Source organism: Terrapene carolina, unplaced genomic scaffold (assembly GCF_002925995.2).
Source record: "Terrapene carolina triunguis isolate 2854851 unplaced genomic scaffold, T_m_triunguis-2.0 Scaffold58, whole genome shotgun sequence".
Lineage (NCBI taxonomy): Eukaryota > Metazoa > Chordata > Testudines > Emydidae > Terrapene > Terrapene triunguis.
The window spans coordinates 13,769,874-13,794,503 of record NW_020664409.1 but is presented as its reverse complement, the minus strand read 5'-3'; the positions used below and the strand labels follow the sequence as shown (position 1 = coordinate 13,794,503).

At 40.1% G+C, this 24,630-nt stretch overlaps 1 protein-coding gene across 1 annotated transcript in view; it reads left to right on the top strand.

Moving 5' to 3' along the window:
- Nucleotides 1–13,137: 13,137 nt before the first annotated feature.
- The window catches only part of SALL3 (spalt like transcription factor 3), a 20,230-nt gene continuing 8,737 nt past the window's right edge, over nucleotides 13,138–24,630 (top strand). Inside the window, exon 1 of the mRNA XM_026647322.1 lies at nucleotides 13,138–13,216. Coding sequence (XP_026503107.1) covers nucleotides 13,138–13,216 — 79 coding nt within the window. The remainder of the gene's footprint in view (nucleotides 13,217–24,630) is intronic.

Sequence of the window (24,630 nt, the reverse complement as noted above, 5' to 3'; positions counted from 1 at the left end):
AGGCTAGGTAGTTAATGCAGTCATTTAACTTTTCTGCAGCGCCCTTTTGTGTGGTGGAAACCCCCTTTGAGAGAGTTTTAGGGGGCAGCAGTCAATGGGGAAAACTAGACAGTGCAATTCCATTGATGCTCCACCACCAAGGAGCCTGAGGAAGTGGCAGGAGGCTTTGGAGCTATTGTGGAGGAACAGGGACTCAGTGCATCTCCATGATTCACAAGTTCTGGAGTCTGATCCCCCTGTACGTGCAAATCCAAAAGGCCCTGGCAGAATGATCGGGAGAAAATTCTGCAAAGGAACCTCATACAATGTTCCTCTCCCACTGCCTCTTTCCAGGGTTTTTTCCACAGGACTTACAGCCTGGTCCATTTATTTACTGTCCATTACATAGCTATATCCAGTAGGTATTTATAGAGCATCAATCACACACAGTCTTGCCTAATGACTGATATTAGCATGATGTGGCAAATACAAAATGATAGGGAACAAAGTACATCTATCTGCTACCATCTCTCCTATCCTAGTTGTGACTGTTATGATTACGTGGATCTCAAAAACACACACATAACTCCACAACCTTACACATGTCACGTGCATTACAACATCTTGCAATGAGGCTTACAGCACTTTGTGGCATGGAGCACACCTCTTGACAAAAGTAAATACCCACCACAAGCTGGGTCTTTGGCTGTGATATACCACACACAGGCTGTGGTCTGGCTCTATGAACAAAACAGCATGGCCTAGCTTTCACTTCACTGACAGGAATGCCTGAGTTCACAAAATGCTGCATTCCATGCTCAGAAATTATATAAGTAATTTCCATTCATTTTATTTATTTATTGGCTTTTCTATGGTCCCCACAGCTGTAGTATCTTAGCATCTCACAGCAAACATTAATGAATTCATTTCCATTTTACAAATGTGGAGCATGGGACACAGAAGAGTTAAGTGACTTGCCCCAGATGGAGTCTGTAGCACAGACAGAAAGGAAGCTATAGCCTTCCCCCTCCCCCGCATTCTCAGGATAGTGCCTTAACCACAAAAGCCATCTTCCCTTTCACAGCACAGTTTTGTTCCCACCCCCAAGTAGTGTCCTGAACAACTAAACAAAATGAAGAATATTTCTAAAACAATAATTTGCATTGAGTTGTACTCAGATGAGTTACTACATTAAAATAGTATTGATTTTAGGTTGCCATAAAGGAAGATCTGTATAGATGTAATCCACACTTTTCCAGAGAACAAAGATGAATATATACATTGTTCCGTTGGATCGGGACAGTAGCCTATCTAGTCTGGTGTCCTATCTGTGACACTGGCCAGCATCAGATGCTTCAGAGGAATGCAAGAACCTCCACTAATAGAATTTATATTTATAGAATAACCTGTCCACAGGTGAAATTTCTTCCTAACGCCAGGTGATTAGTGATTGGTCTCTGACGTGAAGCAAGCGTGTTTACATCCCTTATCATTTTTGTTAATCCTATCTTACATAACTGTGAATGTTCCTGATATTCATGTAAACGGCTGGAAATTTATCACAGATCCACATAGTGGAACAGACTCAGATCTAAGAGTTCTGATTCCAGAATCTGGCCCAGTATCTCTGAGGGCTGGATTTTGCATTTGGAAATTGTGCACATGAAATTTGGTACAGCTGCACTTGATTTCTTTTGGGGGGGGAGGAAGCATGTGTTGGGTTAAAATCTCCCACCATGGGGAAGAACCACCCCCCTTCTATTCAACCACAGATGCTCTATTGCACCTTTGGGAGAAAAATATAGCACAGCTACTTTTATGGGCAGAGGCTGCAACCAGTCTCTCTAATTCTTAGACTGATTGATTTTGCATAAAGAATGTTTTTGCATGTTTGAATGTTCATTTGAAATCAAGCTCTCTGTGTGTGTGTATGTGAGAGAGAAATGTCACATGCATTCTTTCTCTCTATCATGTTACAAGGAGATTATATATAAATATTTGTAATATGTGTATAGCTATGTACATACAATAGGTACACACACACTGAATATATAGATAGCTACAGATAGTACGAGCAGAGGACATATTCCAAACTGGGAAGTCAAACCGTACCTTTATCCTTACAAAAGAGAGTGAGAATAGGTTTGTTCTGCAACTACATTCTCTGTGTAAGCAGACAGAGGCAGACAGGATGATTGACTGATCAATTGATTTTGATCACAATAATGGCAGAGATTTTGCTATAATGGCCAAAATCACAGGATGAGAGAGCATTATTGCACTGTTTAAGTAAATGTTCACAATCCAAAGGTGATACTTTATCAATTTTGTCTGAAAAAGTCCCCCATTTTATACCTTTAACTGACAAAAAAACAGAAAGTCAATACTACTGCTGCCATTTTGTTTTACCTTGAATGAAAGTGTTGTCAGGTGACATTAGTGAAAGAATGGAATACACATACGTGGAAAGGTGCACTATTGTATAGCTACATTATGTGCCGTTCAAAATAAAAAAAATTATTATTTGACTCACTGTCAACCAGCGAAGGTCTTTAAAAGCAAAAGAGCTTTTTCAAGGATACTTTTTTTTTTTTGCTTTTATATTTATTTTTGCTGGCTGTATGGCCTGAAGCATTTGCAGACAGCAGAAAAACATTTCTGAAAAGTGCTCACCAAACTTTGGATGCATCAGAAAATAGGCAGTGCTTTATAAAAATATCCTGTGACAAGAAAGAAAAGTTCTGACTCCCAAACCTCTTTTAACTTTCTCATTTTAAGGGCCTCCACCCTCTTTAACCTTTTGCAGAACACCATTCCCTTCCATACACACACACATGTCTTGAATTTGCTTTTTCCCTCAGGAAACCCAGCTTTGCCCTCTGTATAGCCTCATCTTCCTATGGTCTCTGTTCCATCTTCTTTTTGATGCCCATCCCTTTCTGTTTCTGCTCAAGTAGCTCCAACTCCCCTCTCTATCCCTTCAACCTTCTTTCTTTTTCATTAGTAGGCCTTCTTTATCTACTACATACTACAGATGATAGGCCAAACTTTCAGCTTCCAGATGTGGTTCACTGCATTTCTTCCTGATGTCAATACTAGTCCAGGCAACATCTGTGAATTAATTCAGGTCACCTCCTGGTAAGGTATTTCCTGGGGAACTCAGTATAACCTGTTATGAAAATTTGCATGAGCACTGCTAATTGGCTGAGCAGCATAAAAAGTGACACCACTTTGCTTTTCACGGACAGGTGTCTTGAAAAAAAGTTCAATTCAGTTTAACCCACAAAGTTCAAATGGCTTCAGACTGTACTTGGAAGCTTTCTCCCATTCCTGCAAAACATGACACTATGGTTAACATTTAAAGAGTAACATCCTTATCTTCTGATTAGATGGTCTCTCTGTTTGGACTTCACAAAACGAATCAGGAATTAAATGTTCCTATTGCTCAGTACCTAGAACCTTATTATCCTTTTTCACATCTGTAAGTGAGATACATTCCTATTCAGGTGTATGTATATTGATGTACAGTCAAACCCAGCTAGCCACAATCACTTGGGAAATTCATGATCTTCAGTTTTTCGAAAGTAAGATTTAATCAACTGTACTCAGGCCAGGCAACAACACTGGGTATCATTTAAACCTTTCAAATACTCAGACATATAGAAAAGCCATGCACAGTTTAACCAGATCTAACTGTGCAGGGGTAGTGGGGGGGGGGGGGTATGAAGCAGGATTTGTAAAATATGTAAGCATTTTTCCAAACACTTAAATTCCAGAAATTACAACATCTATCTAACAAAAAGCCAGAATAGGAAGTGGGAGAAGCTATTTCTTAATCAGGTGCTGGCTGTAACTAAGCAGAGTAATCTAATTTGCAAGTAGGTGACCTATATCTCTGGACATACCTGATTATTTATTCAACTAATCAAATTATATTGTGTCATTTGATGATAGGATGTTCACACTGCTGACACGATGTTATTTTTTTGTTACCAGATAAGGCAAATTGATTCCAATCTATATTCCTTTTGTTAGTCATCAACTCTTACACCTAGACCTGCCAAGGGAAGCATGAATGCACTTTGTTAAGTTCAATAGCATACATAGCATTAGGTCATAGTAAAGATATGCATTGTTGAATAAAAACAGCGACCACCAGCACTTGATCAGCTTTGTCTACATACCAGCAACTCAAGAGCCAAAGTACATTGCTGTACCTCTCTCACACAAGCAGGTCTGAGGGACTTGTACAGTTCTACCTCTTCTACTTGCTCTGCATCTATATTAAGGGAAAGGGAAGAACAACATAAATTAGGGGCTGCGTCTTCTTAGAAACCTCACTTTTGCCCACATCTCAAGACCAACAGGCATTACAATGTTGGGAATAGCTATCCCTGTGCCTACTTGCAATACATCTTTTATAATGAACGTAAAGTGATATGTCACCACCAAGACCAGGTGCAAGTAACTTTTTTTTTTGATTGACTGGTTTAATCCTCCAACAATATCTACTGAAAACGTCAATGAACAATGATTCGGAGGGATCCGCTCAGGGGGCTGGAGAGCGGTGTGTGTCCTGGAGGAGGGCCAGTACCGGAGGCCTCAAAGGACAAGGACATCGATATTTACAAGATTCTTTTGTCAGCTCACTACGTTATTTAAGGAGGGGTGGGTGGGTGGGTAACGATTTAGTGGGAAGTAGGGGGGGGGCTTTGAAAATAAATAATTATGAGATGCTCCTCGTGCGGACTAAGCCCCCCCACTCATTCGAGGGATGTGAGCTTAATAACAACCATTGTTGTCGCTGTTGTTGTTCCCCTCCTGGATGTTGGGGCGCTGACCTCCCCTACCTCAGAGGGGTGACGCTGGGCTGCTTTGGGGTGGGGGGGTCTGTTGTCTGGACGGACGGACAGACAGACGTCTGCTGTAGGCTCCCATTGTCTAAGCTGCAGCAGGTCTAATCGCTGCCATCTCTGTGACCCTTAATGAGCTGCAGCCTCGGGTGGGAGCTTCCCTGCTTTTAACGCCGCTGCCGCTGGCAGCAGCAGCAGCTCCAGCGCGGAGCCCAAAAGCCCGGGCCAGTTCCCAGCGCTCCCGGGAACGGTGGAGGTGAGAGGGAAGAAGGCAGCAGCTCCCCTTCCATCCTGGGCGGGCCAGAGTCCCTGCCCAGCCCGCCTCGGAGGGAGAGGGAGAAGGAGAAAACCCCGCTAGCCTTTTTGCCTTGGCTGCCTCGTCTCCAAAGCGCCCCGTTTAGCAGAGGGATCCCGCGGCGACTCTCCGGGCTGAGCGATCCCGCGAGGAGAGAAACAGCCCTTCGGGAGAAGTTTGCTCCTGGGCTGGAGACAGAGTGCGAGGCGGCATTTGCCAAAGTTGGGCGAAGTTAGCGACGAGGGGGCAACGTACAAGGGGGAGCCGCAAGGAAACATGCAGTCCAGAGCACCGGGGGTAAGGGGGGATGGTACAAGGGCAGGCAGCAGGGAAACATATAGCACCAGGGATAAACATGCGGGGTGGGGGGACAACACAATATGGGTACAAAGGAAACCATGCAATGGGGTTACATACATAGGGAGAGCCCCCTCTAAGGGCGGCAAGTCCAAAGAAGAAAACATACGGGTGCGATACCTATTAGGGAAGGCATCGAGGCAACGACCTCCGAGAGGGGGACACACAAGGAGAGACGGGGGGGAAACATACACAAGGAGGAGGCAGGGAAATACCCGGTAACCACCGGACAAGTGCTTTTGCTTTGCTGTTTCACACGTATCTGGTACGGATTCAACGAGTGATTATTTCAAAGAGCAAGTTCGGGTATTTCAGGCGCCAGAAGGAGGGTTTTAATTCGTCCCACTCCATAGACCACTGCGATTTTTTTTTCTTCACCTTTCTTTCTTTCTTTCCCCTTCTCCGTTAAAAGAATGAACGAATTTGTGGCCAGGCAAATCTGATGTGACTTTTCTCTCTCTCTCTCTCTGCGTATGTCATAATAATTGAATGATTTCATATTTTCATGTCGAAAATAAGAGCAGATATAAAATTGCAGCCGGCAGTTAGCTCAGATTTGCTTCTTTTTTTTTTAGTTACAGTCTGCATTTTTTATCTCGCAGACGGTTTGAGGCAGGGCATTGCCACTTTTCTTTGCCTCTGAAATGTGATTGTCCCTTTCGTGAAAGACTATCACAGATTTTAAAGAGCTTGCCCGTGGTATCAGCCGTCTCTCTCTCGCTAATCAGGAGATAATTCTCCATTAAGAACTGGGGCGGCTGGCCGAAATAAATAAAACTTAGTTGTTTTGATCATTGTCACACACCCACCCTTCTAGTCTGAAAAGCGCAAACTTGCCTTGAAATGGCACTTCAGCTTTAATGCGAGTCTAACTAGCCCATTAAATATGATCAACATACCGTTTGCATGGAATGAAACCTTTCCCAGTCCTGATTGCTCCAAAGGGGAATCACGTCCTACCTCCCACCTTCCCAATCTTCATTCTCCCAGTGTACACACTCTTGTAATTACTGGTGATTGTGCTAATGCAACCCTGAGCAAAAGCATGCTGGTAGTCTGAACAGAGGAGCCGGGAAATACCGTTAATGTAAGGGAAATACACGTGGATTATGCTCTCTCTTTGACATGTTTGTACCTCTACCGACACTGTAGATTCTGTGCATTGAACATAACACTTCATATCTGTCATCTAAAGAGCTCATTTCCGACTCTCATGTTGCGTCCTTAATTTTTTGTAAATGGATCACCAGGTGATCTGGGAAGAAATTATGTTTCTCTTTGAGAAACGGCGAAAGGAAAGAAAGTGGGGAAGGCGACTTGTTAGCATTGATTCTAAACAAGCAATACACTTTGGTATAATTTCTGCCGTGATTGTTTCTTACATAACTCTCTGCATCTAATGCAGACTAGTTCGCTCAGCAGAGAGTATAATATAACATCGGGCCTTCTGAGTTCTTAATTTCCCTCCTGCAATAGAACAGGGCTTGAGGCGTGATCTGTAACTTCCTTGATCATCATTTGGTTTTCTTGTTAAGAGGTTGAACGGTTCTTTTCTTAACCAAATATTTTTTTTTTATTTGTTCAGATGACATCCACCTCTTCACCCTCCCCCCTTTTCTTTTCATCATCAGCAAATAAAGATTAGGTGGGCAGATTATAGAAAGCATTTTCAGTCTTGTGCTGATCTTTATTCCAGAGCCTTTGTGATGATATTGATGATGATGATGGTCAAGTGGACAGTTTGATTTTTGTGTTTGGAGCTAGTTATAAAGAATCAATATTATATCAAGGGGTAACTTTCGTGATAAAGGACTTTAACCACTCTGGCTATTCATCATAAGTCTGTAGCAAGCAGATAGGTCAAAAGAAATTATATTGCACTAAAGAGTGTGTCTTCTTATCTCTCCCATACCAGGGGAATAAGGGACAAGCCGATCGATACAGTAGCTGCTGTATACTTCTTGCAATTATCAATAGCTGATTTCGTCTTTTGAGGCCTGCATCTATTAATACAAGCTAATAATAATCTTCTGCGCATATCTATAGCCAAGGGGATAAAAGTTTTATACCTGACAGCACTATTTATAGTTACTAATGTATAAGTTATACTATTTATATATGTATTCATCTGACTAATTTTAAGTGGCATATAGCTTTGTACATGAGTAAATATAAAGTAGGTTTATGTGCGTATTTACATATGTAGATAGTGTGTATATTACTGTATATATGCCTATAGCTAAATGTATACAGATCGTATGTATATTATATATACATGTACACATGGTATAAACGTGAGTGTTTACATAGTGTATATATACACACACACTGAATTTATGTTGCTGTGATAATGTATAGATATGTATGTACTTTATATATGTCCATGCTACTTAAAAATGGTTTGTTAAATTAATATCTCATCTATTAGGTTAAAGAACAAAAACTTATAGTAGTTGGGGTTTGCTAAGTGTGAGCATGAGGCTGAGTGTATATGAATCGATGTTTATTTAGATCTAAGAGTGGCATGATATTAAATAAAAGGGAAAGTAACTTAAATGTTTAAGGCAAAACGTTTAGGAACGATTGTGCAGTAGACTGGTTCTATAAATCTGACGGCGGAGCTCGTTGCTTTCTACAAAAAAATTGTAATAGAAAAGAAACATCTTTATAATTGACATTTGACATGCTGTTTGGGTTAGGCTGTGGTAGACCAAGCACAGATTTCGCTCTGATGGAAACATTTATCATCGTGATTGCTACAGAGTGGCAGGTGGTGTTATCAATTACCTCTTCTTACCAATAATAATATTAGTATGGTAATATCTTTGCTCAAGTGAGAACGAATTAGCGGTCAGTTGCTGCAGCCTTAAACACACAAAAGAGTGCTAGATTTAACCCCAAGGTCCTAAAACAAAAGTTGAGGTGAAAGAGGGAAGAAGAGACTTCATAATGAAAGAAAGAATAAAAGATAATATAAAATAAAGTCCAGATAATTGAACGTCCCTTCTGAATAAAGTTGCTGAAGCAAATTTTAAAAATAACCAGCAACAGACTGATTGCACAAACTGTCAGATCCATCATATCTATATGTGGGTTTCTTTGATAGGTTTATGAACACAAATCTTAAATATTTATATACATGCAGACGGAACTATGTATACTCTCCTTGTGAAATCAATTTTGCAGATAAGCTTCGTTTTTTCCTGAATAAATGGTATAAATTAAAGCAAACACCTAATTATGCGTCCCATTAATGTAAAAACTACAATACTAATTGGTAAATAATATTATTAAGCAGACAAAATAATAACGTGTTGCTTCTTACGATGAAAACAACATTGCAAAGGGAAAGACAATTAACAAATTAGATTTAATTATAGAAGAGAAAAGCAACTTTTGTTTTTCATCAGTATTAAAATATTTTAATAGACCCGCCAGTCATGTGGTTAAGAATATGAGTGTGTACCGTGTGTAGTCGTACATATATAATTGTATATACATGTATTTTATATACATATTTACATATTTCTATGTTCGAGTCTACTGTATTTATCTGTTCACACACACGTGCATAAAAGAAAGGGAGATTCTGTTAATCAGTTTCCCCTCCGAAGTGACCATATTTTTGCAGCCCAACTTCAGTAAATATGTTTTCATACTTCAGCGTGAAAGATTAAATAGGAGAATCGTGAAAAAGTTTCCATCTAATAAGGGAAGTGGGGGGAGGGGGCCGAGAGATTAGAAACCACTTTATGATAACTTTAGACTTGCATTCCGAACCCTTTACATGTTTGGGTTGACATTGTTCACTTAAATCAGTTACAAAAGTTTCGGCTATATGATTTGCTCATTTACAAAACGTAGCGATCAAAGCACTCTGCTTTCTGATCTGAGGGGCATATGCAGGTGTGGGTTAAAAGTGATCATTTCACCAGAGTCTCGTCCGTCTGCTGAGCCACTCAACGAAACGTGAATGTAGCCTGGTCTTAAAACGACGCAGAGCCCTGCACCTTTGTCCACTGCTTCAGTGTATCGCTTCTTAAAAAAAAAACAACTCTATAAAATGTGTCACTTGTTGTAACCCTAGAATATGTAAATGTCAAGAGATACAAATCTGGTAATTATGCCTTTCTTGCCTTTGTGATCTCCATTGTTCATTAAATATTAAAGACTGGATTATTTAATTTTCCACTTAAAGTTTCTCTCACGTCTGGTAAAAGCATATTAAACTTTTTAAGCAGAAGACAAAGTACGTTCTCATAACATTCTCAAAGAATTGTTTTCTACGACAGGTTGTAAGCAATACAAATCCCATACAAGTCATCATTGTGCTACTGAGGAAGCTAAAAGACCTTGAGAAATAGCAAATGCTAAAGTTTAGGAAGAAAATGTTGATTGAGCAACAACAAAATCCCTTCCGAAGATGACGGGATGAAAATTGACACATTTCTGTTGCTACTGCAATGGGGCGGGGGGAGAGGGGGAATGCCTGTGCTAGGTTAAAGTGCAGCATCTCTGATTCCAGGCGAATGTTTCAGACACAGTCGGTAGCTGAGCTTTTTTCACCTAAAGCAAGTCTGTAGAAGTTTACCTCTGTGCCATCTGAAAGAGAAGATGTAAATAGAACATGTCCACCATTGCACTTTCTGAAGGCTACTTTAACACTCGCAGGCGATCGCTTTTGCCTGCATTGTATATATACGTGTATATATGTGTGTGTATAAAACTGTATTTGTGTGTGGTGTGTGCAATAGTCCCCTTCCTGTCGGTGGAAATACATTATGTTTAATAAGTGCTTAAGCCCCCTCCCCCTTCATATTGGAAAATTACATCAGATTTCAGTCCTCAATGTCGTTTCCAGACATTTTAGTTTCGAAACAGTCCGGGTGACAAACTTTCCGCCAAAGTGGATCTGCGCAGAAAAGTTAGAGTTAGAATTTAGATACTGCAAGAAGTATTGTATTTGTAAATGCAGAAGGCGCTAGAAAGGGGTCGACCTTTAAAATCACACGAATGGAGTAGAAAGCAGACAGACGTCTAACATTTAAAGCCATTTTTTTTTGCCCTTTCTAGGTTGTTTTTTTAGGATGTGTTGAGGTCTTTAAAAAAAACAAAACCAAAACCGAACACCCAAAATACAAAAATCTCTAAAAGCGTGTGTGGCCATAAACTATCCAGACTGGCCTAACCTGGCGCCTTTAATTTATTTTGTTTTCCTACGTCAAAATGGCGAAGAAACCAAAAGCCGAGCGATAATATCATAATGCAAAAGATAAAAGAAACTTGCAGCAGGGGAAGTTTACACTGAAGTCTCCCAAAAAAGCCGGGGTTAGTGTATTTTAAGGACTACAACTAGGGGGTGGAGGTGAAAAAGGACGGAGATTAGGAGGAAATCCATTTCACTGGTCTTAGTCTCAGTCTTCTCTGTCCCCAGCCCCCTGCCCACAGCTCCCTTCTGTTTCATGCCAGGTGAGCTGTTGCTCTCGTGGTCCCAAACAAGGGGTCTGGGAAACTGTGAGAGCCACTAGAGCAAAACAAAAGAGGGATGGGGCGCAGAGCCGAGGGGCTGATCTGTAAGTGATATTTAAGAAAGGAAAGAAAAGGGGAGAAAGCAGAGCCAAAAAACCCAAACAAATAAACGTCGGAGGCTGGAGGGAGTGTCCCCTGATCACTGTGGGATGATGATGCAGAGGATGCTGGGGCCATCAGTAACTATGTGGTACATCCTAGCGGTGGCTCACTGTTATGGGAGGTGCCTGCGCGCGTGTTCCTCTCCTCAGCAGAGATCTCCTCAACCACCACCAAAAAAAAGCAACTTGTGGCTTAAGTCTAATACTTGTGCAGTTCCCCAGGGCTTGAGGCGAGCCAGGACAGAGGGGACGCCCACGGGCACTCGCCTTGTGGACCATCCCTTCGCCCCAAAACACGCGAGCCAGCGGACAGCCCCAGGGGAAGGGAGTGAGGGGCTCGCTGCTGAGCAACTCGCAAGGCAACAGAGGGGCAGGGTGTGGGAACCCAGCCCTTCCCCGCCCGCACTCCTTTAAAAAGAGGGGTGTGGGGGGGAGGTTGCGAGACAACAAGCCGCTGTTGGGAAAGTGTCTGGGGAGAGAAGCACTTGGAGGCGGCTGGGAGCAGATCGGGCTGCTGAGCAAAGTGGGGGGGGGGGCAGGAGGAGGTGGAGAGCTGGAGCAGTAGGAGGAGCCGCCGTGTGACCCGCACCGCTCCCAAACTTGAAAGTTTATCTGCCCGAAAGCACCAGCAACAACCTCGGTTTGCACATTCCTCCTGTTACGCGGAGAGGAGGCATTGAGTGGGGGGAGAGCCGGCAGACCTCAGCTGTCGCGGGAGTGCGCGGAAGGCGGGGGAGACCCAACTCACCCCCCTGCAGGCAGCACAGCAAGCGAACCCTAACCCAGAGAGAGAGAGAGGACCCCGGGCTGGATCGAGCTTCTTTGCTGGAGATCAGACTTGCTCAGCACCCACGCGCGAGAGAGACTATTGCCAGTAGCCAACGGGGCACAAAAGTGAGCTTAGGCGGGGGGCGAACGCCGGGCAGTGTGTCCCAAAAAAGTCACCGCAACCTGCTCGAGAAGAGGGGGGCAAAAACTTCCTACCAATGGACAACAGGAAGTGAGCAGCACCACCAGCAACGGGGAGGCTCTGCTTGGAGAAAGAAGCAAGACAAAGAAGGAAGGAGAGAGGTGAAAGAGAAAACTGCCCAAGGGTTTGTGGTTTTGTCCCCCTCCCCTCGCCCTCTCCCCCAAGAGGAAAGAGCAAAAGTCAGCGCGGTGGGGGAAGGAGAAAAAAGAGAAGCAGGACGGAGGAAGAGCAAAAGACAAGAATGTGAAGCTCCAAGGAGAGACGCGAGGAAAGAAAGCGGAGCACACCCACAAAAGTTTCTCGCCTCCCGACCAAGCAGAAATCGAGCCCACACGCGCGCCCATACAGAAATCAGATGCCATCCAGAGCAACTTCTGGGGAAAGAGGAGCCAGGAGAGAAGACGACGCCGAGTGGTGCAAAAAAACAGCCCAGAGAGCAGAAGAAAGCCAAGCAAAAGTAGCGGAGGGGGGGCGGGGAAGAAGAACACGAAGATCATGACCTTCCCCAACAAGTGAAGCTCGCACATATGTTGTGTAAAGTGTGTGCGCACCAGAGCCCCGCTGCGCGCTGTGTGTGCGTGTGTGTCTGTTTTGCTGCGGCTGCCCCTGCAGCCGCCGCCGCCGCTGCTGCTGGGGTCGGTGCCTCTTGCAGGAGGCGCTGCTGGTGCCGGGGAGACGCATCATTTGGCGGAGTGAAGCGGCTAATTGCTGAGCCCCGTCCCTCATTTACATATGCAGCCTGAGTCCGCTGGAGCCGGGCCAATCCGCGCTCGCCCCCAGCACCATTAATCGCCATGCATTATTCACAATCATAATTACCGAGCCCCATGCGCGATCCGCGCAGCCGCCCCAGCTCGCAGCGCACGACCCACAGCACCGCGCACACCCCGCCCGGCTAATCCCCCCCCCTGCCCCCCCCGTTTTTTTTGGCCCCCCCCCCCCCAACTCGACTTTTTCTTTGCGATCAATTATTTCCAGCCCCCTCCCTCCGGCTACCCCCCCTCCCGCTGATGCCTCTGCAAAAAGCAGCATCCAGAAGCCGCAGTTAGCAGCATGTCTCGTCGAAAGCAAGCGAAGCCCCAGCATCTCAAGTCGGACGAGGAGCTGCAGGCGGAGGTAGTTTCTGAGCACGGTAAGGGGCTGCTCCGTGTCTCCCTCGCTCTGTGTGTCTGTCATGGGGGGAGGGGGAGCGGTTATTTGTTTATTTTCATCGCGGGCCACGGCTCGTCCCCCGTGCTGCAGAGAGTGGGGATTAGAGCCGCTCCGGGAAGACACAGCGGAAAAGTTAACAGTTCAGCCAAGTTTCTCCCCCCCGGAAACCATCCCCCCCATCAACGCCCAGCTGGCCCTGGCGGCGTTTTCATCAGCGCTGGACTTGGCGGGAGGGGGGGGGTGAGTCTTCTGGGTTGCCCCGGGCTGTGGGAGCTGCGCGAGGCAGAGGGGTTGGCACCCGGGAGGCGAGCTCTCCTCCCCCTTCCCAGCTGGGTTTATTTGCTCGCTCTCGCGCGCCCAGGCGTAGTTTCAGCCGAAGAAATGCCCCCTCCCTCCCCGCCCCATCTCCTCCCCCTAAGCAGGGACGTTGGGGGCTGCAGAAAGAGCCGCACAGGGCAGCTCCGCCGGGCTGGGATGCGCAGCAGCGCCAGGGGGGCTCGGAGCAGCCCGGCTCCAGCCACACTCCCAACAAATCGGGCCAGCGCGCTCGGCCACCCCGCACGCCCCCCCCCCCGAACCCTCCTCAAGGCGTCGGGGCTGCTGAAGGGCCCCCCATTGCCAAAGTGCCCCCCCACTTTCTAGGTGGGAAGGCTTTGCCTTCCCGCACCTCTGACTCCTCCCCCCCAGGCAGAAGGGGGCTTTGGGGAGCGGGGGGGGTACATCCCCTAAGGGTGTAGGGGACGTTGTCATAGCTGGGAAGTTGGCTGTCTGGGGGAGCAGAGTTTGTCTCGAGGAGCCTTGGCGCTCTTGTCCCTTTCCTCCTTGCTATCTTTGCTCCCCATCTCAGTTCAGTTCCTCTGGGCTCGTCTCTGATTAATATTAGTCCTAATGACTACAAACGATCACTGCCACCATCATCCTTCACAGCAGCTACATGGAATGGGGAAGGTTTATTTTTCCCACCCATCCGCCATGAGTCCCCCCTCCCCCCACCCCCATACACACACATAGAGGCACATATGCCTGGTTTAATATCACCAGAGTGCCCAAACTACCAGTAAACAAGTGTCCCGGGGCTGCAGTGATCCCCCCCATAACATTTTGAAAATGGGGTTTCAGGCTTTTTTAAAATAGAATTAACTGTGCTGATTAGAAGTAAAATTTGCAAAGGCTGTCCTACAGCTCTCACCTACAGCTCTCACTTTTCCTTGGTTAGGTTCAGGGCTTCCACTGGAAAGTTTTCTTTTCCTTCTTCCATACAATTTATCTTTTTAATTTCTTGCATAACCAGTAAGGGAGACACTATTTCCAGACTCCCTCGTTACTTTATTTTCCCAAAACAACATGCAAAAACCCACATCGCTTTATTTGTGCTTCAAAACTGGAATTACTTACAAGTTGCATAGGGGGAGGGAGGGAAGGGATAAAAGTTGGAGCCTAAGGAGGATTTTGACTATGGCATCAGAACTTCACAACCTAGAAGCTTAGGGTAGTGTGAATCCACTTCATCAGGTTAAAACATCTGTCAGATTGGCAAATCTTCAAACCCAGGACTGCCACCACTTCTCCTTCCCAGGGTATTTTTTGGGGGGTGAGAGGCGGTTAGTTTTCACTGTCCAGGGAAGGAAAGAGAAGGGGCTGCGAACCACTTCTGGAAAAGCCTTTTGGATACTGACAATAAGAGACAGGCAAGGAAATGCTGCTTTCTGTCACACCTGAAGAACAAAACATGGTGTATTTTTATTTTACTTTAGTTTAAGCATAGTAGTGACAGTGCAAAAATTAAATTGAAATTATTTGTCATTGTGGAAACAAGATTAATTAAACAGTGTCTATTGGGAGGGTTCTTGGTTTAAGAATTTCTCATTTATAAACTTTTAAATGTTCAGCATCCATTTCAGTACGGGGGGGGGAAACCACTGCATTACCTCATTATGTCACTTCTGGTGAGTTAATATATTGAAGAAAATTCTTAAACTATTTTTGTTTTGCTTTGTTTCGGGAGTCTTATCGATGTAGCCATGTCACCCGAGATTAGAACAGGAGATATGCTAAAAAGAAACGCTTGCATATGGTGGGTAGATTAAGGACAAAGAATCTTTTTGTCATGGAAATATTTTTTTTTTTTTTGGTTTTGTTTTGTTTACTTCATCACATAGAATTTCTCACACTTGGTTTGTTTTGTATTGCCCTCAATGACTACATGATCAAATGAATGGATTTATTTCTGCCGAATGAGAAAGACAGTCTTTCCATCAAAAGGACTACATTGCATCCCAGTGAGGAATTTTAAAGCGTTATTATTGTGGTCCCTGAATAGCTCAAAATCGGCTTTCACAGCAGCCCTAAAATGCAACAATGTAAATACTTCTCCGTCTTAGAAGGCTGTTATCAAAATGTGCTGTGTCCCCTTTTATTAAAACATATTTAAATTAATGGAATGAAACCCCTCGTAGTTAACAATAAAAAAGCTGGAGCAGTGTTATTGGTTTTTCACTTTCATTTCAGAAATGTGAACAAGGTGAACTTAGTAGTGTAAACAAGTTGAAGGATATGTAGTGCACATTTGTATAGTGTAAATCATTTGCACTTTATAATACAAAATACAAATATTGCTACTTTTAAAACAATTTAAAAGGTCAAATATATTTAGTTGCACAAAGAAGATCTTAGAATTAAAACATGTCTTTCAAGTCAGTGCTTTTCATTTCCATTCACAGTTGTAATCAAGATATTGCCACAGTTCCTGAACATATTTTGCAACAGGCCAAAAATAGTCAGTCCAGGACAGAACAGAGGAGGAGTCATTTTGCAGTTTTGTAGGGGCATGGGGGGGTTTAAAGCAAATAAAGTAATAATGCTTTTATTTTATCTGTATCCTTTTACACATTTTTAGAGTATGTACACTCTGTGATAGAAATTATTGATAACCCAATATTAAGTTGAGGAAGCTTATTTATTTAATGTAAGCATATATTTAATATCATTATCAAAATATGTTTTCATTAAGTGAAGCATTTTAAGTGAATGTTCTATAGGTCTATTACTTATAATTAAAAATGAACAGTAGCAAAAGGAAACCTGACAGTTTGGAAAACAGAATGGAAGATAAACAGTAGGCTGTATTTAAAGTTATATGGAGGCCAGTCAACGTAGGTGGCGATATTACAATGGAAGCTTTAGAATTGTAGTAAATAATTTTTGAAGTCAGTTTGGATGACAGCATAATGCAGTCGAGTTTAACAACAGAACAGTCTCAGTATGGGCAGTCTGATGAGAAAGTGTTTGAAATCTGAAGATCATTGACAATGTCATAAGCTACAAATTTACATTCAGAAAATCATTTTAAATGATTTTTTAATGTGGAAAGGTAAAATATGCCTTTTGTAAACAGAAAAAGAAATGCTGGCAAACAACTAGTAATGATAGATTGCTTTGCCAGATATATTGTAGAATAATGAACAAAAAAGGTATTTATTCACACAACGTTTTAAGGATGCCATATTGAAACAAAATGATGGGAATCATTTACAAAGAGCGACAGAAGAATTGGAAAAACTGTTGTTGATATCAAACACAATGTGCTCTTCCTTTTTAAGAAAAAAATATTTCAGATATTAATGTTTTAAATTTCTAGTGTTTTTCGTAAATCAACAGATTACAGGCAATTAAAAATTATATTCTACTAAAAAAAGAGAAATATTACATGCATTTTGACTCAGATTAATTCATGATACTAGTGAAGAGCATGAGCTTAGCATTTTTAAAGTAGGAATAATGAAACAAAGTTTTTATTATGTTAAAAAAGTGATTCCAGTGTTGCTGTTCTAAAGTTTTAGTAAGAGTTACTATGGCAATTGATGCTTTGGACTGTTTTCATTCTAAGCTAATGGTTCAGATGTATTATTGTTTGTTTTGAGAGGAAAGGAATACCTTAAAGGAAAGAAGTAAGGGCAATCTGTGAATAAGATTTTGCAACCTAATGTCTGTTAAAAATACCGGATATAATTAAATTAAAATGGTGGGGGGTTTTACATTTGCAAAATGCATAATACATTCTAATTCCTGTATCTTTTGAATGCTGGTGAACTAGAATTACATTATGTATATTTTAACATCTACTGGCTGCACTAATAGTGTTCTTTTGAAATTATACATATATAATTACACCAATTCAGTGTAGAGTAATCAATTTTCTTTAAAAAAAATATTTGATATATATGTGTGTATATAAATTAAACACACACCCTACAAGCATAAGAATATATCTGCATTAAAAATATAAAAAAACAAACAGCCAATAAACACCCCCAGAGTTTACGTCATATAATTTAGAAACACAAAATATTTTCTTCTCTAGAACTTGAAAGGTGACAGTAACCTATCAGTAAACGTGAAACTCCTATGATTTTGCAAACAATCTTTTTGAAGCAACAACTTAGTTTAAAAATAATATCTTAAGGTAAAATAGAAGTATTGCTGATTAATTGCCACTTTACTGGGAAAGGACAATTTACATTGTTTGCTTAAGTTCTTTTGGAATTCTTGTACGTAATTCATCTACAAACTTTGTAGTTTATATAGTTGTAGATAATTTTGATTCTCTTTAAAGGAAAAATGTATGGATTAACATCAGGAATTATTTAATAAGTTGATTGTTGTATGCAAGATAATGGAAAAAGAAGGCAAAAGTGGGTCAGTTTTCATTTTGTGCTGCTAATCTCACAGAAGTTTTGCCATTGATCTTGAGGTGGTCATATGGATATTTTCTTTTCTTTGGGAAATCTTCAAAGGTGCTACACTGATTTCTGTATAATAAGTATCAGCAGGATACTAATATGTTTAAATGTAAATGTTGATAACCTGTACTTTCTAAAATATTTGAAAAAATTTCATTCGAGAAGCTAGTATTCAAGCTTCTTTTTAAATAAGAATTTATTTAAAAAAATCAAACAAATGTCCATAAATTCTACTTCTGAAAAACAGTTTAAGTCCTGGAAGATATTTAGGAGGTTGGTTTTTTTTTTTTTGGTTTGGTTTTGTCACCCCACCCCACCCCCCATATGATTTGTTGACTGATTGCCAAGCTGGGACAAGCATAATCTGTAGACTGTCCATTGACTCAGGACGTGAGTCAGTTAGTTTTGCTGATAATAAAACAGGTCTGGTATGACATTAAAATAGTTCAGTTCTGACATATTTTATACAAAATAAAGCATACATGAAACACTTAAACCAGAATATTTTTCTGTAAGCTGACAGTAATGTACTATACACTTTTCAGAGGAAGTATTGTTAAATCTAGTTATAATTGTACATTTTTGTTGAACAGTACATTACAATGTAGAGGGCCAAAATCCTCCTTGCTATACCCTGGTAAAACCTCCCACTGAATTTTATAGGAGTTTTCCATGAATAAATTGAGCAAGGTTTAAAACATAATGTACCTTTAGGGTCATTTTTAAGTGTTGTTCTGTTACAGATGGTTTCTTTTCTTTTCTTTTGGAAGGGGGGGAGGTAATTGGCAATTGGAAAAGCTAGAAAAATCATACCATAAATGAATTATAGAAAACAAACGTGTGAAATTTTAAAATAATTATTTTAAATGCTGAGCAAAATGACACTGGACTCTAGGTTTTTGTTTTGTTCTAATTTACTATACACAATATTAGTACTAATTTTCTTAGTGTTGACTTTGTTAATATTGTGCCTTCTCCCTCCCCCCAAAAAATCAAAACTCCTGGGGTTGGAAAATACACCAATAAATAATACCTCTGACAATGTCAATAGAACGTCTAAATATTTTACAATGTATGCCTGTCTTTTTCAATCCACACTTAAACAGGTTAAGTTTTGTGTTCAAGACCACCCCTTCTGTATTTTCTGTGCATTAGTGTCCAGCGTACTATAGAAAGTCTGTTTGGTCTCAGTGAAAAGGTGGGATTGCACGGAGTGCCAACAAGCTTCCGAAGGACTCTCCCTGAGGGTGGGTAGTTAGAAGTGCTTTAACAAGGCTTGCTGATTTAACCTTTGCCTGGTTTGCCCTGCCAGGGGTGGCCACTAGATGTCAAGCTCATAATACAATTAGTACATCTGTGCAGTTGACCTTGGCAGCACGGCTTACCACTGTTCTGTTAAGTGTTAACACTGAATTTGAGTGTTAACTAGAGATCCCTGTGAGTTTGCTACATGCTGTACAACTTATCAAATGCCCATCTAGTTCAGGACAAGTGTTTACAGTTCTTAAAGAAGGGAAAAGGTTTCCTTTTGTGCAGCCTTGCATCTTGAACTGCTTAATTAACCCTGCAGGTGCCACATCACTTTTGTTTCAATTAATCAAAACAGCCTTATTGTTCACTATTTCAAGAGAGCCCTCCAAATAGCTCTATTTGGTAATTCCATTGCATGATTTTATATCTATGTAGTAATATGTTTCATATACTGCAGATGACTAGCAGTAATAGGTTTATTTAGCTTTTTATGCAGCTTTAGTTATCCAACACAACACTGCAGTACAGAGAATGGCAAATGAGCAAAATGACTGAGCTACATAATTAGCAGTGAATTACTTAGACTTCGATCCTACAGACGCTTGTGCACGTGAGTAACTTTTACTCACAGAAGTAGTCTCATTGACTTAAATGTTTGTGTGTTCATTCCTCTTGTGCATAAGCCTTTGCAGGATTGGGCTCGTAATTGGCTTCTCATATTTGTGGTCCTGTAAACACAGACTGGCCATTTTTTCAGTGTTTGTTCAGACATTGGTCTGTTTTATTTTGCAGGGTTAGGCAGTCTAAAATTACATTTATGTAGTTTAAGACTTAGTTAATCATCAACTTTCTGAAACAAGGATATTATGTAAAAGCCTGGTGTTTTATTTAATTCTTTAGCCTTATTTGATTTTGTACTTTCTGTTTCGGTACTGGCTATGTTAGAGTTATCAGCCTTGAAACTGTAAGGATTCCTAATAAAAAAAAAATTGTGTTTCAAAAAAAAGTTAGCATGTTTGTGTATATTTAATTATATAAATATATTTTCTATATATATAATGTGATATCAGCCAACTGAATAGCTTATTATATATGGTCTTGAAACAACAAATATCTTATTATTTGATACAATATCTTACATAGATATTCAGAACAAATTGTGAATGTTGCATCCCTTCCACATCTGCATGCATACATAATGGCACTAGTGTTTTAGCTAACTAGTGCTTCATTGCACAAATTAGAAACTGCAAATGTTTTAAACAGAAGACAGTTAGTGACAGTGCCACAGGTGGCTGTTACTTAACAAATTCTGAGATTTAGGCCACTGAATAGATCAAGCTAAGTGTGCCAGGTCAATACAAGTTTTTGCATAGCAAGAGTGCCCTCCACTGTTCAAATCCATATTAACAGCTTTTGTGGTCTGTGAAAAAGGACAGAAAATTTTTCTATTGAGCCTGGAATTTCTTCTCCATTGTTAAACACAGTAGGGGTCTCTATTTGTCTCCTCCTGTTTCACAGCTTGGGCTCAGTATGTGATAATTCATCTTTCTTTATGGGATTCAGAGCTATCATAAAGAGTTAAAAAGAATTAATTTGCAAGAAAATAAATGTCTTCTAACAATTTAAGCAAACTTTTAAAATGCTTTGTACATTTTAGGAGATAAAGCTAAAGCAAAAAGTAGTAATATTGTTCTCAAGGATCAATCAATTGTAAGGTTACTGGCTCATGGGAAAGTTAATATTTTTTGAAGAAAATAAAATTATTTATTTTTTATATATGTTTAACAAATAAAATTTATGCTTGAAAAAATGTTTGTCTACTCTGACAAAATGAATTATAAGTATTTGTCCAATTCTGTATTTTATTAATCTTTATTTATTAATCTTATTGGGAAGCATATTTATAAGATCTTTTGCTACAGATACAAACAAAACTGCTAAGACCTGCTGTTTGAAATAACTATTAGAATTTCACGCAAGAGATTTCTACATCTAGTTTTGTGATTAGAGGACATTTTTATCTTTAACTGGTAGGGGGAAGGGTAATTTGTCTTTTGCTGAAACTTCTTTATAGTTCATATGCTGCTTCACAGAAAAAGGTTGGCAATTTTAACTTCATACATTAGAAGTGCATATTCTTTTAAAAATGATTAAAGATTTTCTGTTGTTAAATGCTCTGTAACTGTACCTGATTCACAAATAAGAGATTTTCCAGCTTTTTCATTGCCATTATTATTACTATTGCGTGTGATCTGAAAAGTTTAGAAAACGTTTTGTTTAACAAATATCTTGGACCTTTCACAATATATTTCTTTGGTTGTAAAACTTTCGGTAACACGTTAACTTTTGAAAGTATACTAATCCTAAAAAATGAGTGTTTCATTGTTTTATCTAATTCTCTTGTGAAAGAATGTACAATTATAAAGCACACAATTTAAGGCTTTTATGATGCCACTGGAACAAAAATGTATAGTAAAACAATGCATTGCCAGAGAACATTACTTTAGATTGTAAGGATCCTTATCTAATATAATTGAAAAGGTGCTTTACAAGTAATTTATCTGCAAAAACCAGAAGTGGTTTTTTTAAATAATAATAATAAAAACAAAACAGGAGCCAAGCTGAAATAGAATGAAACAGTTTTGGCTCCTTTCACATTGTAAAACTGTTTGTCCTAAGAAAAATGGCATTTAGCTAACAGCATGTATTTAGGAGTTATTCTTACTAGACTGAAATACTTAATTTAAGCCCATTTCATAGCAGTAAATGGTATTTAGTATCTCTGAAACATCCACTTGTTATCTTTTCTCTCACAGGTATTGAAAAAACGTTAGCTTTCCGGTAGCACATAAGAGAATGTCCTGCTGTAAAAATACAAGACTCTTGAAATAGTGTCTACAAACCCTATGTATCTATACATAGGGTTCATAGCTGTGCCAGTTTTTTTCTAACTTTACACGTTTCCTCATGTTAACTGGAAGAGTCACTGTTCCATTTAAGTCATGTTCCCACCCTCTGTTTCTCTCAGACTACAAGAGAGAAGGTTAACATTGTATTCCATATAGAGATGCATTGCTTGAAGTATGAGCAGCATTTGATGAGTATAGTTAGTGACACTAGTAAAGTAGAATTCTCTCCACATCAACACCTTGTACCTCCCAAATAGTGCCAACAGAGCACACAAGTAGTGCAAGATATTAGGATAACAAAAATGACTTCCTCAAAACATCTTCAAATAAATTAACATGAAAAATTCAAACAAAGGGCCCGACCCTCAGCTGGTGCAAATTGGCGTCCATCTATTGAAGTCAATGCAGCTACAGTGTATTTACACTAGCTGAAGATCTGGCCTTAAGTATCTTTGTGGATGTGTTGGCTACAAATTTTCACCGGTTTTCATACAGTAACCCTCATGACTGTAAAGTTATTTTTCATCCCTTGACCATTAGCAGCTTCAATAACTGTTAGTTGTTGAATTGCTAATGAGAAAAATCAAATAATTGAGAAGTTAGTGGCTCAAACCCTGAAGTCCGAACTCAGACAAAATTCATATTCAACTCCTATTGCTTCAGTAACAAGTACAGGATGTCTACAAGATTAAGCAGTTACTCTATTAACTAAAAAAAAAAAACCCTCCACATAAAACGTCATTGTAGTAGCACTTTCATTATCTAATCATTGTTTTGAGCAGAAATAAAAATGATAAAATACTGCATTATTTAATTAATTTAATCACTTTTATTTTAGTACGTGGAAGAGTAAAGGAAAGTTTGTAACATAAAGCAAATGCAAAATAAATGATTAAAGTATTCCACCAGCAGTACAAGTCCAGACTAATATAAACAAACACTTCTTGGCTTAAAACTATGACAGATGTAAAAGGTTGAACAGCCTGGAATATGATAAAATGGTGAGATGAATTCCCTCTAGCCTATACAGCTATTCATATAAGTGTGATGCTTGAATTTTATCAGACAGCAAAATATACTGTTTCTGATAAATATGGGCAACACGGAGCAATCTACTTTTCAGCAGAAGTCCCCACTGAAATCAATGGGAAGTTATGTTTAAAAATCAGTGGCACAATATGGCACTTTTTTTGTTTTGTTTTTTAAACTAATAATTAAAATTGAAAGTGGTGTAGGAAGCTAAGTGCAAAATATATCAGCATACATTTCATTCCAGTGACTGCCTTTTTTTTTTTTTTAAGAATAGTTAGAACTCACCACTTTCACTTACATAGTTCTTTTTCAAAGTGTCTGTATGGGACCTGATCTTAAAAACTGTTACTTGCATGAATAGCCTTGCATAAGTAAGGGTTACTCACTCAAGTAAGGGCTTGCAGAATTGGGTACATAGTCTATAATTCTGTAAAGAATCTCAGCACTCACAGAAGGTGCTGTACAATTAATAATGTCTGTATGTCAGATTAATGTTTCCTACAATTAATGACATCTGCTTGCTTGCCAGTATAGAAAGTGAAGCTTTGGGAAGGTTATTAGTATTTTTTGTTTTTTTGGTTTTTAATATTTCATAAAAAATATCAAAATGATCTCTTCTAGATGGGCGACATTGGTCGGATTCTTTCTGTGTTTTGGAGTTTATTTTAAAAATCTACTTTCTACATTGCTTTTAAAAAATACTATTTTAGAAAATGATTAATTTTTAAAAAAAAGATGAATATACCTGGCTCTATAGTTTAAAAAGTATTCTGGATATTTATATTCCTGTTTTATTGGAGGGGAATCCAAAAGGCAGAGTCTTTCCCCAGTCTTTAAGGGCCCAAACCTACTCCCATGGAACTCAATGGGAGGCTTGCCATCAACTTCAGTGGGAGCAAGAGTGGGCTGTAATAGTCTAACTATAGTGTTTTATTACATTTCATATTTTAAGTTGAGGGGCACACTTGAAATGTAAAACGTTGCTTTTCTTGAGCTGTACATTAGCATAACAGGCTGGTTATAGCACTGATGTATTATAGAGAGAGATCCATGTTGATAGTCTCTCATGATAATGTGTGCAGTGGCTTAGGCATCTATTGAAAGCTCATCTACCTGTATTTCTTAGTTATCACATATCTAAATCACAAGACTGTCTCTAATTTAGAAAAAAAATATGTTTTGAAATAATGAGAATACTTTTGAATTTGGATTTAATGATTATTGTACCATGTCTGAAATAATTACATGGTTTGTATTTGAGCAGTTCATTCTAGATTAGAGAACTGCAATATTTGAATGGTTATATTACTAGTATCCATCACAAATGACTGGAATCTGTTGTGAAGGTTTGTTCAGAGGAAGATCTCCCTATTGGGGAAAAAATAAGCAAAATTTAGTTAAAACGGTAGTAAGAGAAATAAGCAGGTTAGACACTCTTAATAAGTATCCCACCCTGCCAA